The sequence below is a fragment of the Rhinopithecus roxellana genome, chromosome 20, assembly GCF_007565055.1.
Source record: "Rhinopithecus roxellana isolate Shanxi Qingling chromosome 20, ASM756505v1, whole genome shotgun sequence".
In the NCBI taxonomy this organism is placed as follows: Eukaryota; Metazoa; Chordata; class Mammalia; order Primates; family Cercopithecidae; genus Rhinopithecus; species Rhinopithecus roxellana.
In genome coordinates, this window is record NC_044568.1 from 68334124 (window position 1) to 68347324 (window position 13201).

General features: G+C 35.9%; 1 protein-coding gene across 5 annotated transcripts in view; it reads right to left on the bottom strand.

Annotated features, from left to right (window-relative positions):
• The window catches only part of NFAT5 (nuclear factor of activated T cells 5), a 144877-nt gene that overhangs the window by 70774 nt on the left and 60902 nt on the right, over positions 1 to 13201 (bottom strand). For all 5 annotated transcript variants that reach the window (XM_010355419.2, XM_030925676.1, XM_030925674.1 and 2 more), the window contains one exon: positions 8236 to 8361. In XM_010355419.2, coding sequence (XP_010353721.2) covers positions 8236 to 8361 — 126 coding nt within the window. The remainder of the gene's footprint in view (positions 1 to 8235; positions 8362 to 13201) is intronic.

A 13201-nucleotide genomic window follows, 5' to 3' on the forward strand; every position in this document is an offset into this window, starting at 1 on the left:
CTATCAGATTCAAATTCAGTCTTTATGACTCCAAAGCCCGTGTTAATCTCATCTGTGACAAAAATAAACAAATAAAACTATGTATATGTTGTGTGTGTGTTTGCATGTGTCTGATCTAGAGAACAGCTGTATAGACCTGGTACTTTGAGGTGCTTTCTCATTAGTTTTCTGATTTAATTTAGTTGATGATAATACCCTGTAATTATACGGGAAGAATAAATTTTACCTGAGTAGGCTAAATAAATACTGTCAGTACACATATACTTGATACACATATGCAATGATGGATGAAAAGTGAATATAACTTTACTTATGCCAAAAATAAATCCATCAAGTATCTAATATATCCCAATACCTTTGTTAGTTTTTAAGAGTACAGTTTATTGGACACTTTTATTCATTAATCATTTGCACCCAGTGATTTTAAAATTATGAAATATTTAAAACACCCATGTACCTTCCACTCATATTCAACAAATGCTACCATTTTACTACGTATGATTTTTTTTTTTTTTTTCTGAGTCGGAATGTCACTGTCGCCCAGGCTGGAGCACGGTGGCATGATCTTGGCTCACTGTAACCTCTGCCTCCCAGATTCAAGCAATTCTCCTGCCTCAGCCTCCTGAGGAGCTGGGGTTACAGGCACCCACTACCACACCTGGCTAATTTTTATATTTTTAGTAGAGATGGGGTTTCACCATGTTGCTCAGGCTGGTCTCAGACTCCTGACCTCAAGTGATCTGCCCGCCTTGGCCTCCCAAAGGGCTGGGATTACAGACATGAGCCACCATGCCTAGCCCATGTATGATTTTTCTAATTTTATTTTTTTAATTAACAAATAATCATAAATATTCACGGGGTAGATAATGTTCTGATACATATAGTGTACAGTAATCAAATTAGGGTAATTAACACATCCATTATCTCAATATTTATCATTTCTTTGTATTAGGAATGTTCAATATCTTCCTTCCAGCTCTTTGAAACTATATAGTATTGTTAACTACAGTCAGCCTACAGTGGTATAGAACACTAGAACTTATTTCTTCTATCTAGCTGAAATTTTGTATCCTTCAACAAATTTCTCCCTATCCCTTCCTTCCCCCTACCCTTCCCAGCCTCTACTATCTATCCTCTGTCTTACTTTTACTTCTATGAGATCAACATTTTTTAGCTTTCACATATGAGTGAGACTACACGGTGTTTAACTTTCTGTTCCTGGCTTATTTCACTTAATGTCCTCCAGTTCCATCCACATTGCCATAAATGCCAAAATTACATTCTTTTTTATGGCTGAATTCCAGAGGAAAAAATATCACAGAAACAGTGAAGTTCCTTTGTTATAAAACAATTAGCTATAAACACTTTTTTGCTTATATTGTCAATCTTGTTGGTGATATAAAAAAGTCTACTTCTATGCATTAATTTCTTGGGCAAAATTGTACAAAATGCATAAAACAGTAACTGTATCTATTTTCTATAAGTATTTAGCTTATGAATGTTTGCGAATCTGTGAGCAGTTTCAAAATGCTGTTCTGTCGACTCAAGTAACATAAAAATATGCTTATTTATTAGAAACTGAATAAATCATAATATTTATAAAAGTGTTATTAAGAGGACAATAAAAAGAGAACTATTAAAGGAACAAAGCAATAATAGGCCAAGTTTGCTTTTTGGCAACGTCAATTTGTAACTGTCAAACAATTAGCAGTTGTTTCTGAATTAATGGCTATACGCCCAAGTTTACTCTCTAATAATGCAGACTTCAGCATAAATCCATCCATACATACCATCTATATGTATAAGTGAATGTATTTATATTTACTATGTAATTTCAGTACAATAAGATAGAAGGAAGAGTAGAGATTTTTAAAACTGCTTGCAATATGTTTGTAACTGGGATCTGATTTCCTTCTAGAAATGGTCCAGTTTTCTTGGAAAAAAGGTAATGGCCATAAAGAATAACCAAGATCAACTCACAGCATTTTAGCTCACAACATCTAGAGGTGAATCACCTTTCTTGTTAGTGGGTTTCAGGTTTAATTTCATTAATAGTATACTACATTAGGTGGCAAAAATTCTGAAACATGTTAACCCAGAAAAGCAATCAAAGGCAAATTTCTTCCTCAAATTTAGTCAACTCAAGAAAATCCTCATTATGTAACTGTAAATACTTTCTAATGTAAGTAAATAATAATAAATTCAATGGGATAAAAAATTTAGTTACTAGAAATCACTTTTATTAAAAATTATTCTTCTTCTAGAAATCCAATTCCCATTTGAAGATCCTGACACCTGTAAAGGAGAGGTATGGCTTTTCAACTCAATATTCTATACACTGCCTAGTTAAGGATCTTGTGTTTCCCTAATCGAAGTGATAGCACACAATGCCAAATTCCCTCAAGCACAATGGCAAGGAGTAAAGCAAAAAAGAGAGGTACTTTATGGCTAGAAGGATTGTGATATAACATGCAAATTATCTATCACAATTCTTGTCACATAGCAGGAACTTAAAAATGATAATATATTTTCATTTTTTAAAAGCTGTCTCCTACAGGAAGGAGTAACATATTTTCTTCACCTCAGTTTTTGTACAGTGTATTGTTATAGATGGTTTAGAAATTTCTATGATTTTAATTCAGGTGATTAGGAAATATGAAATGAATTAAAATATAGCTCTTGTTTGATTATAGGACATTAATGTAGATCTCTAGTGCCTTCTCCTATAGTATAAATAGCACTCAAGGAAATTTTGTAGAAAATACTTGTTACATACTTGAGATTTATTAAGTGACATGGCATAGAAGTCAAAGTACTATATGTCAAAGCTCTTCCAAAAGAAAAATTTATTATATGGATCACTTCACATCAAGTTATGAACTTAAAAACCGACAGTGGTCCAACAAGTGGAGATATTCAACCAAGATTTCCACTGTACACACTTTATGACTGTGTATTAACTACACATGTTAAAAACTGCTATGAAGCTAGCCGGGTGTGGTGGTGTGTGTCTGTAGTCCCAGCTACTCAGGAGGCTGAGGCAGGAGAATCGCTGGAACCCGGGAGACGGAGATTGCAGTGAGCCAAGATCACACCTCTGCACTCCAGCCTGGCAAAAGAGCAAGACTCCATCTCAAAAAACAAAAACACAACTGCTATGAAATATTAGTGTACTGTTACTTCTAAAAAGAGTACTAATACATAATTACTGAAACCAAAATATCAACATTATGAAACTATGCAAAAAAGAATTATTAACATGTTATTAAGATTCTCTGGCTGAATTATAAAATCTATAGTTTAATTCATTATTTTTCTGTTTTGTTTCTTTGAGATGGAGTCTCACTCTATTGCCTAGGCTGGAGTGCAGTGGCGTGATCTCGGCTCACTACAATCTCTGCCACGTGAGTTCAAGCAATTCTCCTGCTTCAGCCTCCCAAGTAGCTGGGATTACAGGAGCCTGCCACCACGTCCAGCTAATTTTTATATGTTTAGTAGAGACAGGGTTTCACCATCTTAGCAGGCTGGTCTTGAACTCCTGACCTCGTGATCCACCCACCTCGGCCTCCCAAAGTACTGGAATTACAGGCTTGAGCCACGGCGCTTGGCCTAGTTTAATTCATTGTTTAGTTCAAGAATTTGAATTAAAAATTTTAAAGAAACTTGAAACAGTCCACTTAGCAAAATATATTTTGAAATAAACTAATATCACACAACGTTATATTCCCAAATGAAGCCAAACAAATCGAGTCTAGGATTGAACAAGAAAATAACTTGATTTCTTAAAATAAAGACTAAAGTTTATTGTTTACTTCCATGAAAGACTTTCTATTTTAAATACATTAAGTAAATTTAATGATTAAAACTGTAAGCACATAAACAGATTAAAAATCATATTTGGATATACAGCATATGAATTATGTCTCAATAAAGCTGTTATTTAAAAAAACTCAAACCTGCCATTATCTTTTCAAAAGCCCCAAATTCTGATATAACTCATTTAGTTCTCCTAAATAATACCTATATTTTAATTCTGTATATACTATAGGATTATCCAAAACACAAACAAAAGAATCTTTTCATGATTTGTACTTCTTCTTAATAAACTCCTTAATTTTGCCAAAAAGTGTCATCAATTCATTTGGATAACTTTTATGTTTTAGGAACATGGCCTCTCTTTTAACTACTGAGAACTTACCAAATGGTTCAGAAAGTTTATATTTTTAAGGCTTTTCTTCATAGATATATTGAACATCTAAGGCTTAACTACATTTCCACTGGGACAAAAACAGAATTCTTAAAAATGAGGAGGAGGGCCCAGTGTGGTGGCTCACATTCCAGTGCTTTGGGAGGCCAAGGTAGGAGAACTGCTTGAGGCCAGGGGTTCGAGACCAGCCTGTGCAATACAGCAAGACATCTCTACAAAAAATTAAAAAAAAATACAGGGCCGAGCATAGTGGTTCACCCCTGTAATCCCAGCACTGTGGGAGGCCAAGCATGGAGGATCACCTAAGCCCAAGAGTTCGTTTGAGACCATCCTGGAGAAGCAGCATAGTAAGACCGTCTCTACAAAAAAACACAAAAATTAGCCAGGTCCATCACCTGGGGTCAGGAGTTTGAGATCAGCCTGGCCAACATGGTGAAACCCCATCTCTACTAAAAATACAAAAATTTGCTGGGCGTGGTGGCATGCACCTGTAATCCCAGCTACTCGGGAGGCTGAGCCAGGAGAATTGCTTGAACCTGGGAGTTGGAGGTTGCAGAGAGCTGAGATCACGCTGCTGTACTCCAGCCTGGGCGACAGAGTGAGACTCTGTCTAAAAAAAAAAAAAAATTAGCCAGGTCCATGTGGTGGCGTATGCCTGTGGTTCCCAGCTACTCATGAGACTGAAATGGGAGGAGCACTTGAGCCTAGGGGGTTGAGGCTGCAGTGAGTCAAGCTCACACCAGTGCATCCAGCCTGGGTGACAGACCCCGTCTCTAAAAATAAAAAAATAAAAAAATAAAAAAATAAAAATTTGCCCCATGTGGTGGTTTGCACTTATTTCCCAGCTGAGGTGGGAGGATCACTTGAGTCCAGTAGTTGAAGGTTGCAGTGAGGTGAGCTATGATCGCACTTTGCACTCCAGCCTGGGTGACAGAGCTAGAACATGTCTCTTTACAAAAAAGAAAAATGGGGACGACAACAAAATTGAACTCCACCTCACAGATTCTGACACTTGGCCCCATGAAGAGGGGAGAAACTGTGTCTAAATAAGCCCCTTTCCCCCACACCGTGACCCTGAGATTAGAGGATTAAAATGTATTATTGATGTGAGTGTGTAAAAGTGTGAATTGTGTAGAAGCAGATAAAGGCTTGAAAGACACTTTTAATCAATATTCTGGATTGTGGATTAGCAGCATCATATTTACTTATTCCTTTAGTAACATGAAGAGGAAAAAAAATCTAGATTGGTGAATCTGAGAAACACATTTTAAAAAATTAAACAACAAAAAATGTCCATGAACACTCATATACCCAGTCTTTAAATTTTAAAATTTAAATTAATTTAAAACTTGTCAAACACAAACCTTTATGGCAGAACTAGAAGTCTGTTCCCACCAGGCCCTCATACCTGAGAGCAGCTAATCCGGCTCCTTCAAAACTCTGAAGAATTAACTTTATCAAGAGTCAATGTTTTTATGCATTTCATATTTTTTCTTTTTTCTTTTTAAGATGGAGTTTCGCTCTTGTTGACCAGGCTGGAGTGCAATGGCACGATCTCGGCTCACTGCAGCCTCCACCTCTCAGGTTCAAGCAATTCTCCTGCCTCAGCCTCCGAAGTAGCTGGGATTACAGGCGCCCACCACCACGCCTGGCTAATTTTTTATATTTTTAGTAGAGATGCAGTTTCACCATGTTGGTCAGGCTGGTTTTGAACTCCTGACCTCAGGTGATCTGCCCACCTGGACCTCTCAAAGTGCTGGGATTACAGGTGTGAACCACCACACCTGGCCCGTATTTTTTTAAAAATGTTAAAGATTTTTTAAAAACCCATACAAGTCTAAATTAATGTGCCTTCCCCTAGACATCTGTCTAGACTTTTGGCTAGAAAAACATCGAGTAACTTGGTAACATACTCCAAGTATCTCTGATAGTTATCACCAAGAATATTAATATGTCAAATAAAAATATAATTCTAATGATATATATTGATTTCCCTACAATAATTATTCTGTGATTTAAACTCTCTTGTCTATAACGGTAAGGTATGAAGTACTCTTTCTAAGCTATGAAAATCCTAGAATAATCTACATTGGTTGCTCAATTTATATTTTAAAAAAGATTATAAATGACTTGTTAATGATCATATAAACTTTCTGCGTGTGACTATAACAAAACTAGAAAGGTTACCTTCTTACTCTCTTTGCCATCTTTACATCAGTAACTTCACGATAAGAATGTATTACTTCAAAATACTTCCTTTGATTAAATTTCTTATTTTCATGATTTTTCAACTCACAGCTTTCAATGTAATTTATCTTGAGACATTTTTCTCAAATATACTGGGATGGGGGGAAGGTTAATATTTCATTAGTGACCCAAATTCAAGAACTTTTAATACATACATACATATATATATATATATATATATATATATATATATGAATTTCTAAAATTCAATTTGGTATTATTTAAAAGGAAGAATAGTTCTTTTTCTAAACCTAACATCTTTTCCAGCTTTTAAAAGGAACTGGATCTACCGTCAACAGATGTTAAAAAGCACATAAGAAACAGACTTTTAGTTCTATATAGATTCAACATATCTGTAAAAAACAATCTCAAAAGATACAAAAGAAATCAGTCAATTTCTACTTGTGGATTTAAAGTGAAGTATCTCATAAAAAATATCTTATCTTCGTCATATTTTATTCTCGGATGCAATTTTAAAACCAGATTTAAAACTTAAAATTCCAGAAAAAAATCATGAGAGCCATTTTAGAACCCAGTGAATAAAAGCAAACCAGGTCATCTTATCAATTTGATTACTAAAAAGTTTACTAATTCACAATTAAATCCACAGAAACTGTTAGAAAGTGTCTGGCAACACATGAACAGTGAGCAGGGCTGATCAGTTTCTTTGCCATATTTAAAGTTTTCCTGCCTTCAACCAGGAAGGCTTCAATAATGTACTATGCAGCTTGAGAAAGATCGGTACATAAGGTTAATGGTACACAGGTTAATGCATATGAGAAATATATTGGAAGTTATACTATGGTACCAATATCCTCTTTTAAACCACAACCTTACACTTTACTGTTCTCATTTTGAAACTAAAATAATTTACTGAAAACAATGCTCTGGTAAACTTTAAATATCATTTTTAAAGACAAGAAGTGTCATACTAGGCAAGAAACCTCTAGGACAGATAAAACTTCTATTTATATATACATGTTTCCTTTTTTAAAGCAAACACACTTAGCAGTCTATAAACCCAATATTAGGTGGGCAAACTAATATTAAGAAAGCACTGATACTAATTTATCACTGATAAGACTTTTTTCTATTAGCTTGTCTGTCAATTTTTTATTCTTATGTAAAATAAAAATTTGAGCCAATTGTATATCGTTAAGTGTATGATTTGAGAGCTGAGTAAAAACAAGTCTAATAAATTTCGAACATTACTTTCTATACTTTTTCATTGATGTAAGAAAATGTCTTTATGTAAATATTATATTGACATCCTCCATTACTTTCAATAAATTGAAAACAACTATGAAGTCACATATATTTTCAAATATAATAAAAAGGTTTCAGTAACATGTTATGAATATAAAAGACACTTGAGTGCTTCAGTCACTTTTCAGATCATATAAAATATTTTCCCTTGGAACAAGTCTTTAAAATTAACTATTAAATAGAAACTCAAATATAATCTTCTATTCGCAGCTTGGTATTTAACCTTTTTAAGCACAGTCAACAAAACAACTTTAAGCTGGTTCCCATATTTGAAGACAAGGTCCATTTTATGAAATGGCATTTATAGATGTGACAATGTAGAATTTTAAGAAATAAGAATTACATCAAGAAAATAATATTGAAAAAGTTTAAGGTTAAAAGTACATATTTTAATGCCTCTTTTTAAAACCCTCAAATCACACTCTTTTTAACATGAATTTTGCCAGCACTGTTCATGTTGGCCAGATTTCATGTTGGCCCTAGTTTTCTTTAATAAAGTAAAATGAAATGCATACCAGCAGCAACAACAGCTGGAGGAGGCGAGCCTGCCTCACCACCGCTTGTCTGACTCATTGATGCTACAGATGTTTCTCTAGATGGAGGTAATTGTAACTCCTTTGGGAGAAGATCATAGACAGATTCTGTGGGGAGGGGAACGAGAGGAGAAAACAATTTTTAAAAGAGATTCAGTCAACAATCTAATATTATATGTACAAAATGAGTATGTCTTTTCTCTCATGAGGAAAACTGTATTATTCACAAACAATTCTACAAAACTAATGTAAAAAGTTATTAGCAGCGAAGCACAGTGGCTCACACCTGTAATCCATGATTTTGGGAAGCCAAGGTGAGAGGATTGCTTGAGGCCGGGAATTCAAGACCAGTCTGGGCAACACAGTGACCCCATCTCTACAAAAGTTTTTTTTTTGTTTTTTGTTTTGTTTTTTATTTTTTTTAATCAGCCAGGCATGGTGGTACACACCTGTAGTCCTAACTATCTGGGAGGCTCAGGTGGGAAAATTGCTTGAGGTCAAGGCTACAGTGAGCCATGATCGTGCCACTGCACTCCAGCCTGGGTGAGACCCTGTCTCAAAAAAAAAAAAGGAAAAAGTTTTTTTGCCGGGCGCAGTGGCTCAAGCCTGTAATCCCAGCACTTTGGGAGGCCGAGACGGGCGGATCACGAGATCAGGAGATCGAGACCATCCTGGCTAACATGGTGAAACCCTGTCTCTACTAAAAATACAAAAACTAGCCAGGCGAGGTGGCGGGCGCCTGTAGTCCCAGCTACTCGGGAGGCTGAGGCAGGAGAATGGCGTAAACCCGGGAGGCGGAGCTTGCAGTGAGCTGAGATCCGGCCACTGCATTCCAGCCTGGGCGACAGAACGAGACTCCGCCTCAAAAAAAAAAAAAAAAAAAAAAGTTTTTTAAATATTTTCTTTTATTATATAATCTTATTGAACTGAAAAATGAATTTCCCATTAGTTCTGTCCCTGTTTTCTTCTTGGTTTTACTCCTTATGTTCAAGATAGTCTCCAGAAAAAGTTGCTAACATTGAAAATTGGATAAAACTAGACAGAATGGAAGAAATGCCAAATAACCCAAGATGGTCCAGTATCTTCCTTTGTAATAGTACAAGTAAAACTTATCCTTTACATATGAGATGGCATATACTACTGTGGATCAGCTTTAAATTGGCTTCTCCAGTCAATTAGTATAGCAGTGCTCTTTTACCCAACACCCTTGAGAAAATATTTTAATTCAATACTATCATAATTCATTTTTCCCAATTATTAAAATAAATCAATCTAATCAAAGAAAAACTTTGTGAGTTGAAATGTTTAAAAAAAAAAAAAAAAGGAATGTTATGGTTCAAGCAAATACTTCTTACTCTCTGAGGCATCCCCAACCCTGGAAAGGCAAAGGCAAAGGAAACTCTTAAATCAGACTGCATAACCTATTAGGTTACGATTACTTTTGTATTCCAGATTAAAGAATCCTGTATCTTTTAAAAATATTTTGTAATACTATAATTGCCCATAAAATCATATCCATTAAAAATATATTTTAACTTTTTAAAAAATCCCTTATTGTATAGGTTTTTAACAGAAGTATTCCCAAAATATCCTCTAAAGGTAGTAGAATCAATATTAGAAAGAACTTCAAAAGACCGATTAGAGTCGGGCACGATGGTCATGCCTGTGGCCTCCCAAAGTGCTGGCATTACAGGTGTGAGCCATCACACCTGGCCTCGTCTTTTTTTTCTGCCCCAACAAAAAGGAAATTTGAAAGAACAAATTCAAATAAAAGAGGAAAAGATCTACCCAAATGCATTTATGATGTATGTGATGGAAAAAAATTTATCCTAGTAATAGCCCAATCACTAACAGCATGTTACCAGTCAGGATTCTATCTCCATTTCTCCAATTACTAAAATAAATTAATCAAATCAAAGCAAAACTTTGTGGATTGAAACACTCTAACTTTCCCAAAGAAGGGTATAAAGTTGAGTCCCCGTTAGAAGTATAATAGTAATGTTACTAAAAAGTACATAGAAAGAAATTAAATGCAGAACTTGTTACATTCCACCCCTCTCCAAAGTCTGCCCCTCAAAACAAACAAGTAAAATGCAAAGTCAAGTGGAAGGTATAGGAAGCATGGATTCCTTCACCAAAGATGTTTTCTGATTAACTGACTCAAGTGTTTGGAAATAAAATAAGTCAGCCTGCCAGAAGTTTATCATATCTATCCAAGGGAAGTTGTAGTTCATATAGTCATTACCAGCACAGGATTTTATTTCAGACATAACTGGGTTGGTTCTGCTACTTTAAATAACTTCTCTAAGACTTAAATCATCATTTTTTTTTTTTTTTTTTTTTTGAGACGGAGTCTCGCTCTGTCGCCCAGGCTGGAGTGCAGTGGCCGGATCTCGGCTCACTGCAAGCTCCGCCTCCCGGGTTTACGCCATTCTCCTGCCTCAGCCTCCCGAGTAGCTGGGACTACAGGCGCCCGCCACCTCGCCCGGCTAGTTTTTTTGTATTTTTTAGTAGAGACGGGGTTTCACCATTTTAGCCAGGATGGTCTCGATCTCCTGATCTCGTGATCCGCCCGTCTCGGCCTCCTAAAGTGCTGGGATTACAGGCTTGAGCCACCGCGCCCAGCCTAAATCATCATTTAAACTCTCTTTTACCCCAGTACCCCAAAGATATTCCCTCTAAACTATAACCATACAATCCAAACACAGACACTGGCCTTTCTCTGAAATCTGCTTCCCATGGGATACCTAAAGATTAAAGTAATATAAATTACGCTATTAATACTGTTATTTAACCCTAAATTCAATCTAAATTAAATGCTTTTACAGTCTCCACTGTAGAATTTTCATTCTAGCCAATGAAAGAAATCCTGAATAAGAGCACATGTACTGTACTTTATTTTATTTGAGTCAGGGTCTCACTCTGTCATCCAGGTAGGAGTATAGAGACACAATCAAAGCACACTGCAGCCTCCAACTCCTGAGCTCAAGAGATCCTCCCATCGCAGCCTTCCAAGTAGCTGGGACCACAAATGTACAACACCACACCTGGCTAATTTTTTTTTTTTTTTTTAACTTTTTGTAGAGACAGAGTCTCCCTCTGTTGCCCAGGCTGGTCTCAAACTCTTGGACTCAAGTGATCCTCCTGTCTCAGCCTCCCAAAGTGCCTGGATTACAGACGTGAGTTACTGCACTTGGCCCACATGTACTTTAAATCTATGAAAATGACAGTCCTAAATAAGTGCCAGCTACTTCATGTTATGCCACAGTATCTAGTTTTCTTATGTTATCTTTTAAATCAGTTCAGATATATAAGGGAATAATGAAATTCCAGGTTTATAAACACAAGATATGAAGAAACAGAATGGGAAATCCCTAATGGAAAGGCAGCTTCTGAGGAAAGACTCCCTTAGAAAACAAAAGCAAAATCGCTTTTAGATGAGAGAGAAAAGAGAGTGAGAGAGAGGGAGAGAGAGAGGGGGGATATGGGTATAAGATAAGGTTTCTTTTTGGAGTGAAAAAAAGGCAGGGTTACACAACTCTGTATATACATATTAATAACCACTGAATTGTACCCTCTAAATGTGTAACCTTTATAGTATGTAAATTATATATCAATAAAGCTGTTTGTTTGTTTTTTTAAAAAAGGAAGACAGTAATAGAAGAAGCACAAGTAAGAATTAGACAAGAGCAAGCAGGGTATCTAACAGTGCTCTGATAAACTTCATGGACAAAATCATCTCTCTTCACATAGTTTCTATATATGAAGAAGGCCAAGCTGCAAACTAATTTGTCTTTTAAGGCTCTTCTACTAGAGGATCAGGAAAATGCTGCAGGCATAGTTATCCAAAATTCAGTAAAATATGTGATAAAAAATGTTTATAAGTTATTATAAACAAGATGAAGAAATATAGACTTAATAAAATAGATGACTTCTAAACAACAGTACCCAAAAAATGTATAGGTTCAATCTGGAAGAAGGTGGTTATTATATCACAACTTGAACAAAGATATGAATTTTCAAATGACATAGGCTTAAAAGGGATTAAATCTTATGTCATAATTCATCACAGATCATGAAAGACTGGAGTATCTGCCCAAAGGAATAAGATGAAACTTAACAAGGATTAATGTAACAGCTGGTAAAATCTGCTCTTGTGCAATAAACTTACATGTACTATTTCTCTTTCTCTCTCTTTTTTAATCTAGAAGTGATTTTACTTTTGTGTTCTAAGGAACTCTTTCTTCAGTCTGCCAAGACTAGGGTGATTATTTTCTTTCTATTTATTTACTTTTTTCAGACAGGGTTGTGCTGTGTCACCCAGGCTGGAATGCAGTGGTGTGATCATTGCTCACTGCAGTTTTGACCTTCTTGCTCAAGCGATTCTCCCACTTCTGTCTCCCGAGTAGCTGGGACTACAGGTGCATACCACCATGACCAGTTACCTTTTCAATTTTTTTGTAGAGACAGGGTCTTGCTATGTTGGCCAGGCTGGTCCTGCACTCCTGGGCTCAAGCAAGCCTCCTGCCTTGGCCTTCCAAAGTGCTAGAATTACAGGCGTGAGCCACCATGCCTGACCTGATTATTTTCTTATATACTTCTCTATTAATGCTGCTAATAATTTGTGCAATAATGTGTAATCAACTCACCTAATATTTCATTATAAATTTTAGTTGACCAAAATGCCAGGGTAAGTGCACTGCTTAAGTATCCATGTAGTAGAACTAGGGCAAGTGTGCTATAATAACTCTATTAACATAAATTACTAATATGTGTATAAGAAAAGTAGACAGAAAGGGAAGCAAGTTCAGAAGATCAAGAATCTGTCTCATGCTGGTGCATTCTCATAGAGCCCAGGGCAACCGGAAAAGGAAACAGAGGAATGAAATCAACATTTTAAGATATTGAAAATAAATTAATGCTTCCCAATGTTGAGTGGAAAGGAAAA